Below are 20,068 nucleotides of genomic sequence, written 5' to 3' on the forward strand. Positions count from 1 at the left end.
TATACAATGATAGAGGCATAAATGGTCTGATGCTCTCATTGTCCCACGATACATTTTTACAATTTGAATTTTTATTTGGTCAAGATCCATCAAATTGTATACTTCTCCGTTATTAGCATATTAGAATGATATATCTTATCAGATCTAGTTAGTTTTGTTTTAGAGCGTATTCATTAGAACATTTTATAACATTGTTACAACTTTAAAAGTATTAACCATTGTGGGTAACATATTTGGATTCACAGCCCTACGTGCTCTACGTTTGGAGGATTTGTAAATCTCTATTGCTTATGTAAAAACTTTTTAAAGCCCGTCTCACAGTATTTAAGCTGAGCAGTTGGTCTTTTAAGAAACCGTCTAATTTTAACTTAAAATTAGGCACGGTCCAAGCCCAATATTAAGAGGAGAAAATGTCACTTTTTTCAATATAGCGACTAGTTTAATCTATATAGGCACCAAGTTAATCTATTTCATGACCAATCTAATCTATTCAAGTAATGATAATCTTTAATCTATTCAATGACTAATCTAAACCGTTTAGTGACTAGTTTAATCTGTTCGGTAAAACTACCAAGTTATTTTTTTGAAATGCTTGGTTGTAGTTCGATAATCAAGAAAAAAAAGGAAGGAAAAGAGAATGGATGACTAGGATATTGTTGAGTTAAAGTGAAATGTAATGGGCTTGTAAGAGAAATTCAGTATTGAATTCGTCTAATTTTATGTTAAAATTAGACCGCCTATTCTGATAATTTGATCAATAAACAGATCCATATACGGTATACCAGCAAAGAGTCGAAGACTATACATACACACGTCTGCAGACAGTAAGAAATGAATTTGGTATATAACAATACTAGAGTTGTTACTTGTTAATGATACTGAAGTTCATGGTGATATAGTTTCATCTCCAAGAAAGTTCCGATCTTTTGTTTCCAAAAAATTTCATTTTCACCAAATACCGCAAGAAAAAGGAGAAGTAATGAATAAACTCCATCAAATAGAGAAAACAAGACTATTCAAGAACAACATTAACAAGAAATTTTTTTTACAAAAATATTTACATATCTTTAGCTAATACTGAATACTAAACAGTATGACAATGCCTACTAAACTAGCTCTTGGCCTCGCGCTTGAAGTATCATAGCTTTAGCTTCGATGAAACTTGATTGCCATTAATAATATACCCGACTGTCGCGTATTATGCAGTGGAAGCTCGAAACTAGGGAAAGGCCAAGCCTTACTATTTTTTTTACACACCAATGACATTACATACTAACTGCAAACGCAGTTCTTATATCTTATGACACAAGCCAATTTTACAATCTCTCCCCATTCTCTGCTTTTCCAGACTATACAACTTTCGATAACACCCAATTTCATGGCAGCGAAAAGCAACAAAACTGGAAGATCAACTGAGTGATTCTCCGACTGCCATGCCAACCACTTCATGAAATACCACAGGGCCAACTAACACAGAAAATGGCCCTCATTGCAGCATTGTATACAATGAACCGGCTGCCCGAGTGAATTAGGTTGGTATTTGGGTGTTTGGAACCATAAAACCAAGTGACAGATAAAAACAGATAGCTCGCTTATTTGGCAGCATACCAATTTTGAGCGCATTTTGCATCAACAGCAAGCTCGACTGTAAGAATGTTTCTCCCATCAAAAGGTTTGGACATGTATTCAACTACTAAAGCCTTTGCTTCTTCTGCTGATTCGGAAGGTCCCTCTAGTATCACTTCATCATGAACCTGTTTACAGAGGCATTACAAATCTTAGCAACTTTTGAAACTCAGCTCATTCATTGGCTAAGGCTCTGTTGGTTGGACGGAGAGCAATTTTAATGGAATATGGTTAACTATCAAATAACATTTTCAAGAGGAATGCAATTCTAATTATATTTTCCTACATTTGTTGCTCGCAGAAAAAGTTAAGAGGATAAATGAAAATGTTGGAAGAGGATCGATAAGATAAGAGAGGAGGGTAAGGAATAGGGAAGGAAATGTGGCGCCTTACTTTAGCAAGGTAAATATATATCCCATCCTTGAGAAAGCAATTCCCATTGTGGGAAATCTATTGTCCACCCTTTATAAACCATGCAAAGAAAAGTACCTAGGAAAACTCTCTAAGTAGCAATTTTCAGTTTATTAATACAATAATACTCCATCCATGCAACTAGAACATAGAACTTTTACATCAAATATAAACAACATTCAATTTCGATTCAAAAATCAAAACAAGTCATTCTAGCCATGCATCGAATGGAACTTCTTAGAATAGTTTATGTATATGATGATGAATTATAATTTGGCTCTCTCTTATTTGGTACATTTTGTTTGTTTACCTTCCCAAGAGTTACCCAGCCTGAAGGAAAGATGGAAGGCACACTGAAAGTCGCTTCCAAAATAAAATGAAATAGGATTAAGATACCATTAACAATATATTTGTAGCCGTTCATAACTGCAGTATGGTAATTCACTATATGTAATTTCGCAAAGTCCCACATTAATGCCGAAGTAATGAAACTTCACCTCTAAACACGTGATTTCTTTCATTAACTTCCATTAACACTCAATACTACCTCTTAAAGTGGCAATGGAAAGTTTAAAAACAGTGGAGTGGTGGACCAGTATGTTGTTGATGTTATGGTTTATCATTCTATACAAATATGTATAAAGCGGAAATTGTAAAAGGGTACGATCTTCTCTCAAAGCCCCTCAACACAAACCTTCTACTTATATATCTAAAACACATAAACCATAGAGTCAATGGTGAGATTCAACTATCTTGTTTGACAGGTTAAGTATTCAACCCACGTGAGAGATAACCCATTGTCAACTGGAGAATGCTGTGGTTGGATGCAGGACATCTATTAATATGATACTCTTTCTGTTCTTTTTTTATAGTAAAACTTTGCTTTTTGAACTGTTCTTTTTTAATAGTACACTCTTACTTTTTCCTATTTAGGTAATACTCCCTCCGTCCCAAAATATAGTTCCCCTGTCCCAAAATATAGTTCCCATTTCCATATTTAGTTCCACATTTTTTCGTAATTTGTCTAGAAAAACCGTGTCCCATCATTTATTTGCTTCTTAAATTTTGTTTTTTTGCTTTGTTTATTCAACCCAAGTGTTACAATTAATGCTCTTTCACCAATTATCCTCCATTCTCTCTCCTAAAATCATTTTTCCCATACAACATTTATTTAAATAAACAAAAAATATTTACTATCCCTCTTAGATTCTATTTACATAAATTACCGTGAAAAAAGGGAAATGAGAACTATATTTTGGGATGGAGGGAGTAATGTAATATGGTCCATAAATTTTTACATTCTTTCTCTTGCTTTGCCATTCTCTCACCTATTTTTGACATCCTCTAACCTACCTTTACATTCTCTCTCTTGATTTCCTATACTCTTTCCATTTGCCTCGGTTATCCGAAAAAGTGAAGTGTGACTATTAGTAGGATGGATTAATACTTCACACCAATAACATGCACCAAATAATATCAGAAAACAAAAATCTGACAGTAATGGGACAAGCAGTAATGGGACAAGCAAAATTGATGTCTTTGACAAACCAAATGGAGAGCACTGAAAATGCAATCAAATAGGGAAAAGAAGAAAGCAAAAAGAAGTCGGAGAAACAAAAATGTTGAGGAAGCAACTTAACCTGCAGAAGAAGCTTCCAACCTAGCTCTTTCAAACGATTGCTTCTGTCTATCTCCAGCATGGCACACATGGCAACATCAGCAGCACTTCCCTACAAAGGTCAGTTATACAAATTTCCCAAAAAATATTAATTGATTTCCACCATAAGGTTGATGGGCATGAGCAAATAGGAAAAAGGGGGGATATCTAGACAACCAAATATAACAGAGAGCGCAGGGGAGTTAAGAACCTGCACTGGTGTGTTGATAGCAGCACGTTCAATGTGACTCCTTTGTGGGGGAGAAGCATGAGCCATTGAAGGAAAGCGACGAGCTCTGCCTAATAAGGTGTGAACACAACCTATTTTTGCAGCTTCTTTTTTCCGTGCTTCTTGCCATCTCAGAACCTCCTGGCGTTCTTTATACCATAAATCAACAGTTTCCCTTGCTTCTCTAACAGAAACCTACAGCAGGTGATCACAGATTACCAAACAGAAAGAACATCAAAGTTTGGGCATCAACAATGCCTAATTGGAACCCACCTAACTAATTCAGATTCTCTTTCAATTTTAACAGCAACTTCAGATAAACTTAGTCAACTAGACAAGACAGACAAACAGAGAAGTTAAATAAGATACCTTCCAGTCCTTGGCAAGACCCATTGGAGTTTTCCCATACGCGATGGAAAAATTGAGCATTTTCGCTTTCCTCCTTTCTGAACCAAAAGCATCCTGAAATGACAGTTGTACAATAACATCAGAACAGAGATACGGAGATAACACTATCACAGATGTAACAAGGAAAATCAGACGGATGATATCACAGATGTAGCTCAATCAACAAAGTTACTGTATGAAGTAAAGGGAATCCTTCCTTGAATAAAAAAGCCAAATAAAAGGAACCACAAAACATAACGATAGAAGTTATCCCAACAGGTGTACCCCATAACAAAAGAGAGCGCAACAATTTTTCCATATAAGCAATCCAACATTAAAGATTTGCTTAGTAACATAAATTTCCAATAATATTTTTCTCAAACCATGTTTAAATGGTTCCAGTAAGGTCCACATCTACATGTCACGTACTTATCTATATGGTTCATTGACTATCCTGCACAAGTGAACCCCTATACTATAATATAGGGAAAAAAAAGCACCAAAAAAACCTGTACCTTGAGAAGAGGAACAGGAGGCTTTTCTTCACCAGGTTGAGGATGCCATTCAAGAATTACTTCTTTCTGTTGAACAGCTTCCCGAATATACGGATACATATTCATTGCAGTTCTTGAATGGAAATCTCCACCAGCTTCAAATGCTTCTTTCATACTCTTGCAGTCAGCAAGGTGCGCAAGAATCCTAAGTTCCAGCTATTATAGGGGCAGAAAATTAATTATATATCAAAAACTGAAACCCTTTTAAACAGCATATAAAATAATTGAATTATAAGGAAAAGAAAGTCGACCAACCTGTCCATAATCAGCAACAATAAGCGAGTTGCCAGGGGCAGCAACAAATGCTTGGCGGATCTTATATCGGTCCTTTTCTAAAGCAGGTTGATTCTGATGGATGGCAAGCACATTCATGAAGATTTCAGATTATGTATATTGAAAAGTGGCTTTCCTATCAAAGTACTACAACTGCTTAGCAAAGTTGCGAAATATAAAAGTAGCACAATCTAAAGTATATAGCCAGAACGTATATACAAAATAGTAAAGTAATGTTAATCCTCTTCAAACGGATAAATTTGAGAGTTTTTAGTAACTAATATTCGGCTTTGAAATATGGCCAAAATTTCTCAAAATCAAGGTACTACAATCTAAAAATATGGCCAAAATCAAGGTACTACAACTGCTTAGCAAAGTTGCGATATATAGAAGTAGCACAATCTAAAGTATATAGCGAGAATGTATACACAAAATAGTAAAGTAATGTTAATCCTCTTCAAATGGATAAGTTTGAGAGTTTTTAGTAACTAGTATTCGACTTTCCTCATCCCCCCCCCCCATAAAACCCACAAGGAAGAATCTAAAATAATGCTCCACACAGTTATTATCATAAGATTAATGAGTACCTGTAAATTCGGTCTCCTAGCAGACAAGCGGCCGGTTTCTGTATTTATGTTCAATGAGCAATGAATACGTCCATTCCTCCCAGAAACATGACTTCCCTGAGATATGAAGCATAAATATTCAGCCTTAATAATAGAAATCGACTTCAAAATGGCCAAAACCAAGTCATACTCCCTCCATCCCAATTATGATTTTCACACTTGGAATTAGCACATAAATTAAAATTGGATGTTAAAGTGTATGATAGAAAAAAATGGAAGTAGGTAGAGAGAGTACAATAAGTACAAGAAAACGCTGGGCGAGAGAGAGAGATAAATGGAGAAAGTAAGCGAAATTCTTTTCGGGACACCAAAAATCTGAAGTATGATGTTCATTTAAGGATGTAGGGAGTAAACGATGACTCCTGCTATGCCCAAACCTCCAGTTCTCTAACACAAGCAAGGCAGCACCCCAAGGGTGAAAAGGGCAGTGTACCCCAATCCTGCTAGATTTGCTATGAGATGCTTTTTTTTGTGGATGAGTTAGTTACGCTATGATGAATATAAAAGAAGGAATAGTGTAGAGAGACATTCATTCAAAAAAAAGTTTAAATTTGTATTGTGAGTGATACTAAGCCTTGAAAGCTTAAAGGCTCTGAAAGAATTTCCGCTGAGTTTATGCATGACTTTGATTGTTACACTTCTTTGATTAAATTATGTAAACCTACCTTTTCACAACTACCTCTTGCCGAATTCCGGTGACTTGTTTGGGTACCAAAACCACCATATAGGTCTAAAATACCAAAATGACTCAGTAATTAAAACACAATTTATAATGTCGGGGAGACAAAAAATCCTCTGAGATCTGGCAAGAGGTAGCAACAGTTAACTCAAGGTATTTGAAAAGGTAATAATTGACAGCTTTTTCGAAATAGGATAGAAGTCCTAAAATAACCAATTTCAAAGGTAGGAATTGACAAAATTTTCTTAAGTGTCATTATTCAGGTGTCTATGTCATTTTTACAAGTATCATTTAGGGGGTTCTGTGTCATATTTCATGTCTCGTTTTTCAAGTACTTACTACTTAGTCATTATTAAAGCCTGTATCATTTTATAAATGTCATTTTTCAAACATCGAATGTGGAAGTTTGGGGTCATTTTACAATTTTCCCGTGTCATTTTTGTGTCCTCCAGATCTTCAATGTCAAATTTTGAAAGTGTCATATTTCAAGTATTCTACAATCTACACGTTCCATTTTCCAAGTATTCCGAGTCAATTCTACAAGTGTCAATGACATTTTTCAATCAATGTGCACAATAAGGACGGTGCGCACCTAAGGAGAGGTAGTAGCTCAAGTTGGGTAACAAACAAGGAAGCCAAGACCATGAATCTATAGTAGAACATCAAGTACTTTAAACTCTCCATGCCCAGCTGAGCTTCAGCTAATAATGAAAGGAAATTACATCCAGCCTCATTTCGAAGCAATGATGCATGGTTTCTTAACTCTTGGACGTGTTTATATGCCATGTTTGAGTGAAGAGCTTCTGGGTTCTAGGAAGACGAAAATTTTTACACATAGCATATCATCATTCATTCATGCATATACATGTGTACAGGTAGGTCTGCACATGTACGCACATGCACGCACACGTCAAATACGAAGGCATGAAAAGTTTGGCAGGGGAGAAAGCGACTATTGAATGTGTATACCTGCAGAGGAAGAATGAAGTTGGATATTAATGAATCGATAGAGCAAATTTCACACAAAGAAGCAATAGCATGACAGGCCTCCATGCCTTCATGCCCTCCTCCAAAAGCAGCATAAGCCGTTCCATAAGCAGAAATATCGACATTTTTATTTTCCGAGATTTGTGGATCATCTTCCAATGGGGGCTCAGAAGCATCATTTGAAAAATCATATTCAACAGAGACCTTCCCGGCAATAGCTTTTAAGGCATCTCCACTAACGGAAGGCCAACCGCTTAGTGTATAAAAGTCAGTTTGTAGATTAGAACCAATTTTATGCAATGTAATGTCACGATACTTTTTCGGAGTTTTCTTTCCTTCTTCAATCACATTTTCAACATTTGGAACCCTAAACTTTTTCACTGTAGGGAGAAACTGATTATGATCCTTCCTGTAACAAAAGAACATAAGTAAGCCGGTGAGAAAGATGATCAAAGGCTCTGCCCAATAGTATCCTTTCAACAAATTTTAAGACTAAGCAAATATGAAAGAAACATACAAGATTATCTCAAAAAGACAGGTTTAAAAATCTTGAAAAGGACTTTCTCCTTGAATAACCTTATTTCTATCATATGTTAGTAGCGCCTAATGTCTAAAAGTCAGGTAACAAATGTCTGTTCACCTTTCTACTCCTCACAACTCAATGCAATGAAGAGGCATGCTTTCTCAATCAAGTTGGTAAGATTGAATCCATCTGCCTTCACTTTTTTTTGTTCAATCTCACGATAGTCGCCCTTCATATACTTTGCAAGTATATTCGATAATCTTAAGAATATTCTAGGAAAATTGGTCAAAAAAAACCTTTTAAAATGTCCATTTTGCGAAAAACAACCTTATAAAAGTTTTTTTGTTACTTTACAAACTCTAACTTCAACTTCTTTGCGAGATGAAACCTCGTATCTCTTTTCCGGCGTTGACTGCTATTTTCCGGCATTGACCCACAAATAGAACATCATTTAGCAATTTGAAGACTAGATATAAATTATAATTTTTGGGTCAGGGATTTTATAAACATGGATTTTTTTTTATATAGAATTGAGGGATTTGTTGGATTAATGAATCTAGAAGGGAATAAGAGTGCAAATAGGGGAGAAAAAGAGGAAAAAGGTGGGTCAATGCTGGACAGTGACGGTCAACGCCGAATAAGAAGACCAAGGTTTCATTTGGCAAAAAAATGAAAAGGTTGTAACTCACAAGAAAAAATTTATTAGCCTGTTTTCGGAAAAGTGCATATTTACTAAGGTTTTTTCTGACATATTTTCCAATATTCTGATCACCAGCATTACTTCACCGATTAAAGAGCTATTACAATAAAATATATATCTGGCTCCCATGACTTGTTAACAAAGTTAGTCGAGAACTTAAATTATTTGCAAGCTTCCCAAGACCGTCTTTCCAGATCCACATTCAAAAGAGAAAAGGATGATTGCATGTTTGCAATTATTGCTAAAAGAAGAAAACACAAATGTGAGAATTGAAAGGAAAATGAATGATACTTCAATTCTTCAGGCAAAGCCTCAAAACACATGCAAAGAAATCAAGAGATATGGATATAGGTTTCCACCAGGATCAAACAATGACTAAAGGTATACAACTCCATGAGACCCTAAAGGACCTTGCCACACACATCAGAACAACTATTGTTTATAAGAAATTAAGAATCAACCAAAGAAGATTAAACAAAATGCACATTGAAGCCGAAGCCAAAACACCAATTTTGAGAACAAGACAAGAAGTAAAGGTCCTTAAAAATAAAAGGCTTTCTTTCATTTTCACACTTGGAAGTACATTCACGAAAATCTCAAATTAAGCTCCTATTCGTAAGCTGAATACTTGCTCCTAAAGAGAGCTCACCAGTGGTCAAAAATAAAGTCACGGACGCTGAAACGGTTGCAGTTTTGGAGGAACAAAATGGATACATTCAATGCAGATCGCGTCGCGGTTTGCCCACAATTCTGTAAATATAGTCTTTTGTAGGTGGTTTTTTAGTTTTTGAGTATATCCTAATATCATGATAATATAACAAGGAGAAAAGTTTAAAGGAACTACCTTTTTTAAGAAACAGTTTTCTAAAACTACCTTTTAAAAATATATTTTTCCAACATATACCTTTTACAACAAATTTTTTCCAAAATACTAATAGATGATGGTCTTCGTTAGGTTTGGCCGTTTATTCTGCCATTGACTTGCACATGGTAGTCAAGTAACCTTCTTCAACCTTTTTCCAACCATTTGTGACGTGGTGACTTTTCTACTATTGGTTCTTGGGTTCATAAGACGAATTTCTCCAATTCGAGCTTCAAATGGTGTTGAAGAAGGTCACGTGATTACCACGTGTAAGTTAATGGCGGAATTAAATGGTTAAACATATTGTAGTATTTTAAAAGGAATGTGTTTTTAAAAGGTAGTTTTTTGAAGGAAAAAAAACTCAAAAAGGTATGAAAAAGTTCATTATAAAAGGTAGTTACCTGAAATTTTTCCTAATAATAAATTATAAATTTGTAATAGTGAATAAAATCTTTAATATTTCATAGTTTAGATTAATGTAGGGAGCAGGTAGTGGGAATTTCTGAAAAGTAGTCATGATACAGGAAATACCAAAAATGTGGGCAAAATTGTCTTGTCACAGACTCAGTTGGTTCAAAATCTGACAACTGTGTGTTGACCTAGCATTCTTAATTTTCATCCCCAAAATTGTAATCTTCAAGAAACACAAGTGCACCTTGAGCTACGAGCCTATGACTCTTTAAAGTTGTCCCGTGCTGGCATTTTGCAAGTTGCCAAGTGTCAAAGAAATAATTACAAATGACCTCCCAAGGAAATGAAAAGACACAAAGATCCAATGAAACATCGAAATTGGTACATAAATTGGACTCAGGAGCTTTCACTCGGGCATCAATCAATTTTCACTCCCGCATCACTATACGTTTGCAATGTGCTGAACAAAATTGTAGATGAGCAAATATGGGATGGGATGGGATGGGAACAAAAACAGGTCACAGACAAATTACAAACAGATAAACGAAAAGGCAAACTGACAAGGCAACAATCCCAATTGACTTGACCAAAACCTATGCCTCCGTCTACGATGGTTATATATTTTATCTACCGGCATTTCAAGTTCAATCTTCTGACGGAGAATCACCTCCCCAGAGGCTCCAAAGAGAAAGCTACAGAATTGTCAATTTGTTATAAACATAAACCACACAGACAATAAATTATTAGTCTTTTCATTACCGAGTAAAGCAAACATCCAACACTCGCTTTTCCAATATACTCCGGCATCCAACAAGCTAAAGCTGATTCATTAGTCTGCCTCCCTAGATCTCTCTCTAACCCCCACATGTTGTACACTCAATGAGTGCTCCCACACTTCAAAAGCCCCATATTTGCAAGCATATCAGATACATTAGAGTCAAAAACAGCTACATATAGCATTTGAGCCAGTATGAGCGCAAATAACATAACTACCAAAGCGTAGCTTTTGATATGGAGAAATGAAGGGGGGAAGACAGGGACAGGAAATGGATTCGTCAAAAGGATGATAACGTATTGTTCATTTAGCTGCAAACTTTACAATGAGCTCTGTTTGTACTCCCAGCCACCATAATTCATCTTCTTTTAAGAGTAGAGTTGAGGGGACGAACCAGAAAAAGATAACCGATGAAAAACAATAGAGTTCTCTTACGCATGCAGATGATATCATTGCAAAGAAACAAACAAAAACTTCACTCTTTTGCTTAACCACTGATGGGGAAAGCAAGTTCATGCATTTTGTAAAGAGCAACCATGAAAGGAAGGAGGAGGGGCAACAATTATGGCGTAATTTGTGATAAACCTGAAAGGATGCTTAAAGCTTCCTCAGGAAAGATGCAAACTGCATTGTGACTAGTGCATCGTGCACCATTCCTTGACAACTCCAGATAAATTTGGACAAATCCAAGTATAGAGAAAGGAAGTATGAAAAACATAGTTCCTAGAAATAGGTTTACTTCAGCGCACAATCCCACGAAAAATGTACCAATCGCAACAGCACCACTCCAGACAACATTGTTACAACTTACAAGTAAGAAAATTTCACTTCAGCATCTAAAAAAAGTTACGTTCATCTCTGAACAAAAGTCTAAAGTGTTTAGGGTTTTCCAGACATATTCACAACTAAGAATAAGGAAGAGAACGAGAATATGTATTGACTTCAAGCAAAAGAATGTTTCCTTCTATATGTACAATGTGCACCAATCACAAAGATTACAAAGAATTCAGAGCTCACAGCATCAAAATAGCTCCAATAGGTCTTCGATGCAATTTCTCAAATAAGTTTCAAGTTTCAAGACAGGACCCAAATATAAGACTATGGCTTATATTGTTTTGTTAGCAAACATATGTCAAACATAAAGCAAAACAGAGAATATCTGATCTGGTGCCACAAATTTTGCAATTAATCATTTCGCAAAAGCAAATGATCAGGAGTTAGGACAGGCAGAGCATATAGCGACCTGTCAGCCTATTCATGCATTGACTGGACCAAAACAGCAAAAAGAAAATTAAAAAAAAGCTACAAAGACATGATTATGGAGCCCAAATTATAAATACCTGTTGCAAATGCCACCAAAAAGGAGTGTTCTCAATTGCGCATCACTGCCTACATTCATATACCTAGCTTCAGGGCAGTACTTAGAAGTCCAGTTTCGGAAGCGATCAGCAGCGACTTGTTGTTGAGCAATAGCCACCTTCTCCACCTCTGAGAGATATGCTCGGTCAACTAGCATTCCTTCTGTTTCCATTTGCACAAGAATTTTTCCAAATGGCTGCCAATAGTTCTCATAAAAATCAAGCATACTCCCCTTGTATTTACCATTCATTATCCATGGCATTTTTGATAGCTTTGATTTCAAACTATCATATAGCTTCAGAGTACTCATGGAATCTAAAGAAGAATAGCATATCCATGGTTTTCTTTCTTCTCTTTGCAACTCCTCAACCGAAGGAAGAGTAACAGTTTTCCCTAAAGACCCATCTTTTTTCATCTTTCTCCTCCCAAATATGGTTTTCATTGAAATTTTTCCCATCAGATCTTCATCGTGGCAAGCCCCATTCTCAAACATGACATTTGGATTACTTGTAAGAGCTTCAAGAGAGTACCCACCATCAGTCCGTCTCGAAGAATCCCACAATCGTGCCATGTGCATTGTATCAGCATGGAACCCAGACAGTTTGATCCCATAGTTTTCTACAACATGACAATCAAAGCTGTAATTGTGCCACACCTACAATAATTATAACCAAAAGTCAACCGAAGTTCCGAACATAACAAAAAGCTGGCATATGCATGCATGACAGCTACTGCAGTGCATATAGATTTCCTTTCCAAATTAGTAGATTCAAAAAGAACAAAAAACATTAACAACTAACAACTTGTCATGAACCAATGGACAAAAAGATCACTCAAGAAATAGAACTCTCCATATTCGTGACGTTTAGGAACCAATGGACAAAAAGTCTGACTGTATATGATCAAAATGGAAGCATATATGTCTATATCACGACTGGGTAGAATATATCCATCCCACTAGTATGTGCTTGTCTAAGGATCTAATTTCATCAATTTGTTGACAGGCATTGATGATGGACAAACAGGGCAAACAACTAGAAGTGCACTCATATTTGCTACAAACCCCACTATCAAGGCCCCGTCCTCAACTCCTCACCTCAATTTCACTTATTTTGGCAAAAAATAAGGTCAAATAAGGTTCATACATCCTAGGTTTCTTTTTTAATTACGACACTTTGACTTTTTCATTTATTTCAAATACTAACCTTGACCATACCTTTTTATTAATATATAATACGTTTGTAACTTGTTGGATTAACAAGGTTAATACATGATTGGTTTCTTTTTAATTTTTTCCTCGAATACTAACCTTGACCTTACCTTTTCATTAATATATTATAGGTTTGTAAGATGTTTAATTGATCCCTATGTAATATTTCAAAAAAAAAAAAAATCATCTGATATAATATATTTGCTAACAATTAATCAAAGATATCAATGATCAAACTAGAGAAGCAATTAAAAAAAAAGGGAAGTTTAAGTAAAAATAACTTAATTCAAGTCAAGTATTGATAAGGGCTACAAGGTTCAAATAAAGGTTAATAAGTGCATATAGAGGCTTAGTCCCAAAATCATTTCGGGTCGGCTAACATAAATCGTCATAAGAAATTGTTTCCGTGACAAATGAAACAATCAAAAAGTAAGGATATAAGAGTTTGCACAAAGAAACATGGGATAGTGAAAGCGATAGGAATAAGACGAGAGAAAACATAAGAAACCAAAACCCAAATGAGGTGTAAAGAGAAAAATAAAATATGGGTGGTAAAAATGTTATTTGAGAAAGTTTTATAGACAAGGCAAAGAGAAAAACAAAAGAAAGATTTGAGAGAACCCTAAAAGGAGAACTAAGTAGAAAATGTTTAGGAGAAAAGTTAATAAAAAATGATCATTTGCATTAGATTCATCTTAATGTGTAGTTTTCAAATATCAAATTTCCATTATTTTTTACTAATACATCGATAACAAAATTGAAGATATAAATAATCCAAGAAGTGCATTGGAGGCCACGAAATTGCAACTTTTGCAAGAATTATGGAACAAAGAAGTATAAGTAAAGATATGTGAGATACAGGGAGCTGAAGTGCTGAACACACCCTAAGGAACCAACTGGACAAAGTATTAATCCAGAATTACTCTTGTAAAAAGGGAAGCAAAGAAAAAATTACCTTTTTTATTGACGGATCTTCAAAGAACTGAGCAAATTCCGCCAAAAGATCCTTACCACCACCATCAAGCACATCGACCCATATACAAGTTTTTCCATTTCCATAATCCACGTCTTTTCCAGAATAAATACTGAAGCAGATTATCTCACCGTGATCTACAGGCGTCTCCTGCTTCACGTCAATCTTGGACACCTATCATGATACATTTATATATCAATGAACCAGTATTAAAAAATTGGCACCACATATGTGAAATAAAATTCAGATACCTGCATACTGTTTATTCTACATAATACTATAATATCAATATCAAATTTTAGCTTATTTGAATGCCCTTAGCCCTACAAAGAATAGGCAAACTTGCCCTTATCCATGAAACAGGAAAATCACCATGCTAAATCAAATTGAGAGTACGATATAGCAACAACCCACCCTCCCCACCCACCCAATAAAAAGGCTTTTAAAATACCAAATAAAATTTTTTAATAGCAGCAAACATGCCTCGGTATCACAGGCATGTACGTGATGCCTGTACTCGTGTGTAAGCATATGCACGACTTTTCTAGCAAGGGTGATATTATCAACTACAAGAACTTCGCCAAAGATGTTGCATAGCCTCATCCGAAGTTCATGTTGTTCATCCGTTTGTGCATCAGCAAGAATTTTAAGCTGATCAGAATTCCCGTATAAGACTTCTGTTTCCTGAAGTGATGGGCTTTCATCCAACTCTTTCAACGATGATAAGCCACTGGCAGACACAGTCACTTCTGACTTCCTGGACGATTGATTACTCTCTACAGCAGACTTATTAATCCAATTAACCCTTTCTTTAGATAACAGTTTGCTGGTAGACACAGTCGTTTTCAACGTCCTGGGTAATTGATTACTCTCCACAGCAGACTTCAGACTCCCATTATTTCTTTCTTTAGATAAAAGTTCATCGGGAGACACAATCATTCTAGACTTCCCAAGTAATTGATCACTCTCTGTAGCAGACTTCAGACTCCCATTAATCCTTTCTGTAGATAACAGTTTACTGGGAGACACACTCGTTTTTGACTTCCTGGGCAATTGATAACTCTCCACAGCATACTTCAGACTCCCATTATTTATTTCTTTAGACAACAGTTTATCGGGAGACACAGTCGTTTTCGACTTCCTGAGCAATTGATCACTCTCCATAGCAGACTTCAGACTCCCTTTACTACTTTCTTTAGATAATAGTTTATCACCTGAATCTTTTCTTGACAATAAGCCATTAGCGCAAAGGGATTTTCTAGCAACATCTGTCCAGGATAAAGAGTTATGCTGTTAAATTTCATGATATCTGTTGTTCAGCTTGTAAACAATGAAACCACAATAGAGAAGAAACACAAATAACATAATATGGAAACCACTACCATCAGATTCATGCATTTCGTCACCAATTTGATCATTCTTTGCTTCTAGATCAGCAGTAAGGGTTGCAAAACGATGGGATACAGTAGCAGATGAGAATCCAGTCATATCAGAATTCACATTGATTCTCTCGTTTACAGAGCTACGATTGCAATCCTCTCTGGCTTCTTTGGATAGTGATATTTCTTCCACACCTTGTCTAAAGCCCATTTTACTCTTCTTTACATGCATAGCCTCTTGACGCCAAAAGTTTTTGCCAGGGTGGCTCACCGCCCTTGGTTGGGCAGATTCTCCAGATCTCCTTGGCCTCGACGATGTCCCTAGATAAGTAGCAGGAAGTGAGGAGGCTGAAACACGTGAAAAAATCCTTATACAATGACAAAGAACATCCTATTCCAAAAATGTCATGTTGTGGAAGTATAAAAAAAATCAGAGAAACGTGTCTGTAATTCTCAGCACAAAAGGTTCGAACATCCTTATTTGTTTTCAGTATCATTTCACTGATTATGAAACAAAATGTCAAAAATAATATATAGTTCCTCCCAACCATTGTTAAGTCAAAGTTCACAAACTTCGGCCACCAATATTTATACACCATAAAGTGTAACCATTCAATTGACCAATGTAGACACCAAATCGTGTCCTACAACTACACGAGTATGTTTTATAAGTGTATAATTTAATTTTTTTACTATGAAATTATAGTATACTCCACCGTAGTAATAGCAGTAGTAGTATTAAAGATAATCAAAAACAGAATCAAAAACAACGCTAAAGCCCTCATCTCAAACGATGGAAACGGCCTGCAGGAACCAATAAATTATTTCATGTTGTACATAAAGTGATAAAGATCACCTTCCTCCATTCAATGTATAAAAAGCTCAAGGCGCATTGAGGCGATAGAGCCCCAGTCACTTTTATCTAGTGATATATACTCCTCCAAACCCATTTTCTTCATTTTACTTTTAACTCCTTGAGTCCAAGCCATATATGGGTTCCATTAGGGGTGATAATGAGTCTGACAAGCTCGCGAGCAGCTCGGACTCGGCTCGGTCAAAGCTCGGTCAAAGCTTGGCTCATTGAAGCTCGGCTCGAGCTCGGGCTCGGCTCGAGACTTAAACGAGCCGAGCCGAGCTAGGCAAAGCTCGGCTCGTAAAGCTCGTGAGCAGCTCGTTTATTATTTTATATTAAAAAAAATATTTATATTAAAAAAATATTTTATATTAAAAAAATTTAATACTAATTTATATTTTAATTTAGATTACAAATTATATATTTTAATTTGTGATCCAACTTCACCTCTACTCCACTAGGCACTAAAGTCCCACATTGGTGAAGAAAAGGATCAACTTTATTTTCTTTATAAATAGCTACTACTCCTTACTTCAACTTAAAGTTTAATTTTGTATCTCCTTGGTTGGAAAACAAAAACTATACTTTATTTCTTCATAGAGGGAATGAAGTATAATTTTAAATAGTTGATTATTTAATCTTAAAATATTTGATAATTTTTTCTTTAGCAAAACATGGAGTCCCACATTGAAATTTTAACAATGCTAGGAGGGATTCCAAGTTATAAAAGCATATGTAAACAAAACAAGGGTATAATGAGTTTTTTTCTTAACAAAACATGGAGTCCCACATTGAAATTTTAGCAATGCTAAGAGGGATTCCAAGTTATATAAGCATATGTAGAATGAGTTTGTTTATCTTAAACAAAACATAAAGTTCCAATTGAAATGGGGATAGTGAGTTTGTTTTTCTTTAACAAACCATGAAGTCCCACATTGAAATCTTAGCAATGCTAAGAGGGAAATCAAGTTATAAAAGCATATGATGGGTGAGTGAACAAGCTCACCTACTTCGAGCCAAGCCGAGCTCATTAGTCGAGCCTAAACGAGCTCGCGAGCCGAGCCTAAACGAGCTCGCGAGCCGAGCCTAAACGAGCTCGCGAGCCGAGCCTAAACGAGCTCGCGAGCCGAGCCTAAACGAGCTCGCGAGCCGAGCTGAGCCCCAAATTTCCATCACGAGCCGAGCTCGAGCTCGGCTCTCCCAAGCTCGGCGAGCTCACGAGCCGAGCCGAGCCTGGGAAATTTTAAACGAGCTCGAGCCGAGCCCAGTGCTATTCGGGCTCGGCTCGCTCGATAAGCACCCCTAGGTTCCATTGCTTCTTCTAGAAGTCTCATGATTCGGAGTCTCCACTTTCCTTACCAGTTCATGTCACATCTATGTGCTAGAGCCGGAAAAAAAAACAATGAAAATGCAGATGATAATAATGACGATTGTACCATTAAATAAAACACAGTTACTAAAGCTAATCCACACAAGCCGCCAACAGTCTAAGAAAACATACTATAATAAAGGGGTGGAGGGAGTGTGATTGTATGAGTATATACACCGACAAATTCATATGACAGAAGAGATTTTTCTTCCCTTATAGAGTGCATGAAACAAAATATCAATATGGCAGAAGTACATAAACAACACCAATGAAGAAAAATGGTGTTCTACTGAGAACAACCTATGATTGTAAGAACAACCTACGATTGTAAAAATGGCATTCTCTCTGCACAAAAGTATAAAATATGTATTGCATAGAGACAAAGAATGCACACCATTATATCTGATCAATTCAGCACATTGCCCCGAAGAAAACTTTACTTCAGGCTGTTTTGGCTCACATCTGGCAAAAAATTGATCATCATAAGAAACCCCGTGTCGACTCCGAAGATGTCGAGGCTCCTTCCTGTACACTAATGAAAGCATATCTAAGTAATAGACACGATATAGGTGCATAGTAAGCAGGAAACTTCTTTCCCAAATATACCTACTATATTAGAGAACTTTGATAACTGCATTGGTAGGGTATTAATGACTATGCAATAGCAAAACCAAAAAGACAGATTAGAGTTTTTGGGGAAGGAAGGGGCTTCACCCAAAAAGGAAATCCTTTCCTCAGTTATGCATCGACAACACATCTATCACTCTAGTGAAGGAGCAGAAGAAACCTCCGTCACACGACCAAAGGCAGCATTTCACTAGATAACAAGTTAAGATGTCCTCTCTATGCTTTGCATCTCAATAATTTATAAGATATTCTGTCTCTCTCCCCCCCCCCTCCAAAAGGCCCCCAACACACACACACACACACACGCCCCATCCGCTATCATCCCCAGCCACAACACTTTTACATTTCTAGTATATCTCAACTTAACAGCTAGTTACCAAGATAACAATGTCATTCTATCTGAGTACCTGACATCCTCTTCAAATAGCACCAGTCACCTAATCTACCACCACAACTAAATCCCTACCCACGCCACCCCCACTCGCCTGGCTCAAAAAAACACACCAATGCTCAAGTAACTATTCTCCTAAGCATGATTATATCATTCTAGCCCGCATATAATTAAGTCGAAAATACTCCAATTGTCCACGGTACGCCGTAGGCGGCACCTGACTACCTGAGCAACAAACCCCATTACGCATACTGCACAGCATAGCTAATATTATAGAAGCACACATGAATAAGCACCATTTCAACATATCATATAATAAAAACTGTACCACAAAACTTCAAAAAAAAACCACAAAATATAAGAAATTAAGTACAAAATTGCAAGTAAAAAAGAAGGACAAAGAAGAGCAAAAAAAGGACAAAAAACACTGACCATTCATTAACACTACTTGAAGCATAGAAACGAGGACGAAGAGAAGCCGCCATTGAAGAAGAGCGAGAATGAGGACAAACCCAGAAAAAGGGCGGGAAATAAACGGCCTTAAAAGGGAAAGCATGTGATGAAACCGCCATAGCTAAAGCTTCAGAAGCTCTGCCTAGCTTATGGGTTTTGCTGCTTATACAACGCGCCGTTGTGATAAATTTTTAGCCGTTTTTTTCAATTTTTTTGGGATTTTGTTTTGCAGCAATTACAAGTTGCAGAAAGATGATAAATTTATACAGGTGTGGGGTTTTTAGAGGGTTTTGCAGAGGTGGGTATTTGTCACAGAAGAAGGAGCTTCATGGGAAATTTCGGGTTTTTGAAGAAGGGGAAGAAAAAGGGCTGAAAAGAAGGCGATGAGAGAGAAAATTGTGGTGAACAAGTGAAGGATTGGAACTCAAACAAGGGCAAAAGTTGCTTAAACCCTTCTCATAAGAAGAGTTTGGTTTGGTTTAGTGGAATGGTTAAAACCCCAACTCAACTAACCTAACGGCTAATTAGGGTAGATTACTAGTTTACTATCTTTTTGAGGGGAGATTACTATTTTACTATCAAAAACTTAAAAGCTAATTAAGGATGTCTTGACTTAATGGCTAAGATTGAGATGCTGTGAACGATAGGTCACAAATTTAAATCTCCCTCCCCTTCTTTGTATTGTCTTCGTGGCTCATACAAATCAAAAAAAAAACTTAAAAGCTAGACTATATTTATAGGAGTAGTGGCATAT

The 20,068-nt window shown here is 36.4% G+C and overlaps 1 protein-coding gene across 3 annotated transcripts; it reads right to left on the reverse strand.

The window, feature by feature from the left end:
• Positions 1 to 977: 977 nt before the first annotated feature.
• On the reverse strand, positions 978 to 19,748 carry LOC104889482 (DNA polymerase I A, chloroplastic/mitochondrial). 3 transcript variants are annotated; one of them, XM_010674709.4, is made up of 14 exons: positions 19,294 to 19,748; positions 18,238 to 18,368; positions 15,625 to 15,942; positions 14,726 to 15,510; positions 14,225 to 14,416; positions 12,041 to 12,714; positions 7,412 to 7,838; positions 5,725 to 5,820; positions 5,120 to 5,212; positions 4,826 to 5,020; positions 4,293 to 4,385; positions 3,906 to 4,118; positions 3,678 to 3,767; positions 978 to 1,754 (listed from the first exon to the last, which is right to left on the reverse strand). In XM_010674709.4, the coding sequence occupies exons 1-14, from the start codon at positions 19,431 to 19,433 to the stop codon at positions 1,593 to 1,595; spliced, it is 3,609 nt and encodes a 1,202-aa protein (XP_010673011.2). In that variant the 5' UTR covers positions 19,434 to 19,748; the 3' UTR covers positions 978 to 1,592. The 3 variants fall into 3 exon arrangements, with proteins under 3 accessions (XP_010673011.2, XP_010673010.2, XP_048495908.1); XM_010674708.4 differs by having other exon boundaries at positions 15,625 to 15,969; XM_048639951.2 differs by having other exon boundaries at positions 15,625 to 15,969; positions 18,238 to 18,375; positions 19,294 to 19,425.
• Positions 19,749 to 20,068: the final 320 nt, after the last annotated feature.

The sequence above is a fragment of the Beta vulgaris genome, chromosome 3 (assembly GCF_026745355.1).
Source record: "Beta vulgaris subsp. vulgaris cultivar EL10 chromosome 3, EL10.2, whole genome shotgun sequence".
NCBI lineage: Eukaryota > Viridiplantae > Streptophyta > Magnoliopsida > Caryophyllales > Amaranthaceae > Beta > Beta vulgaris.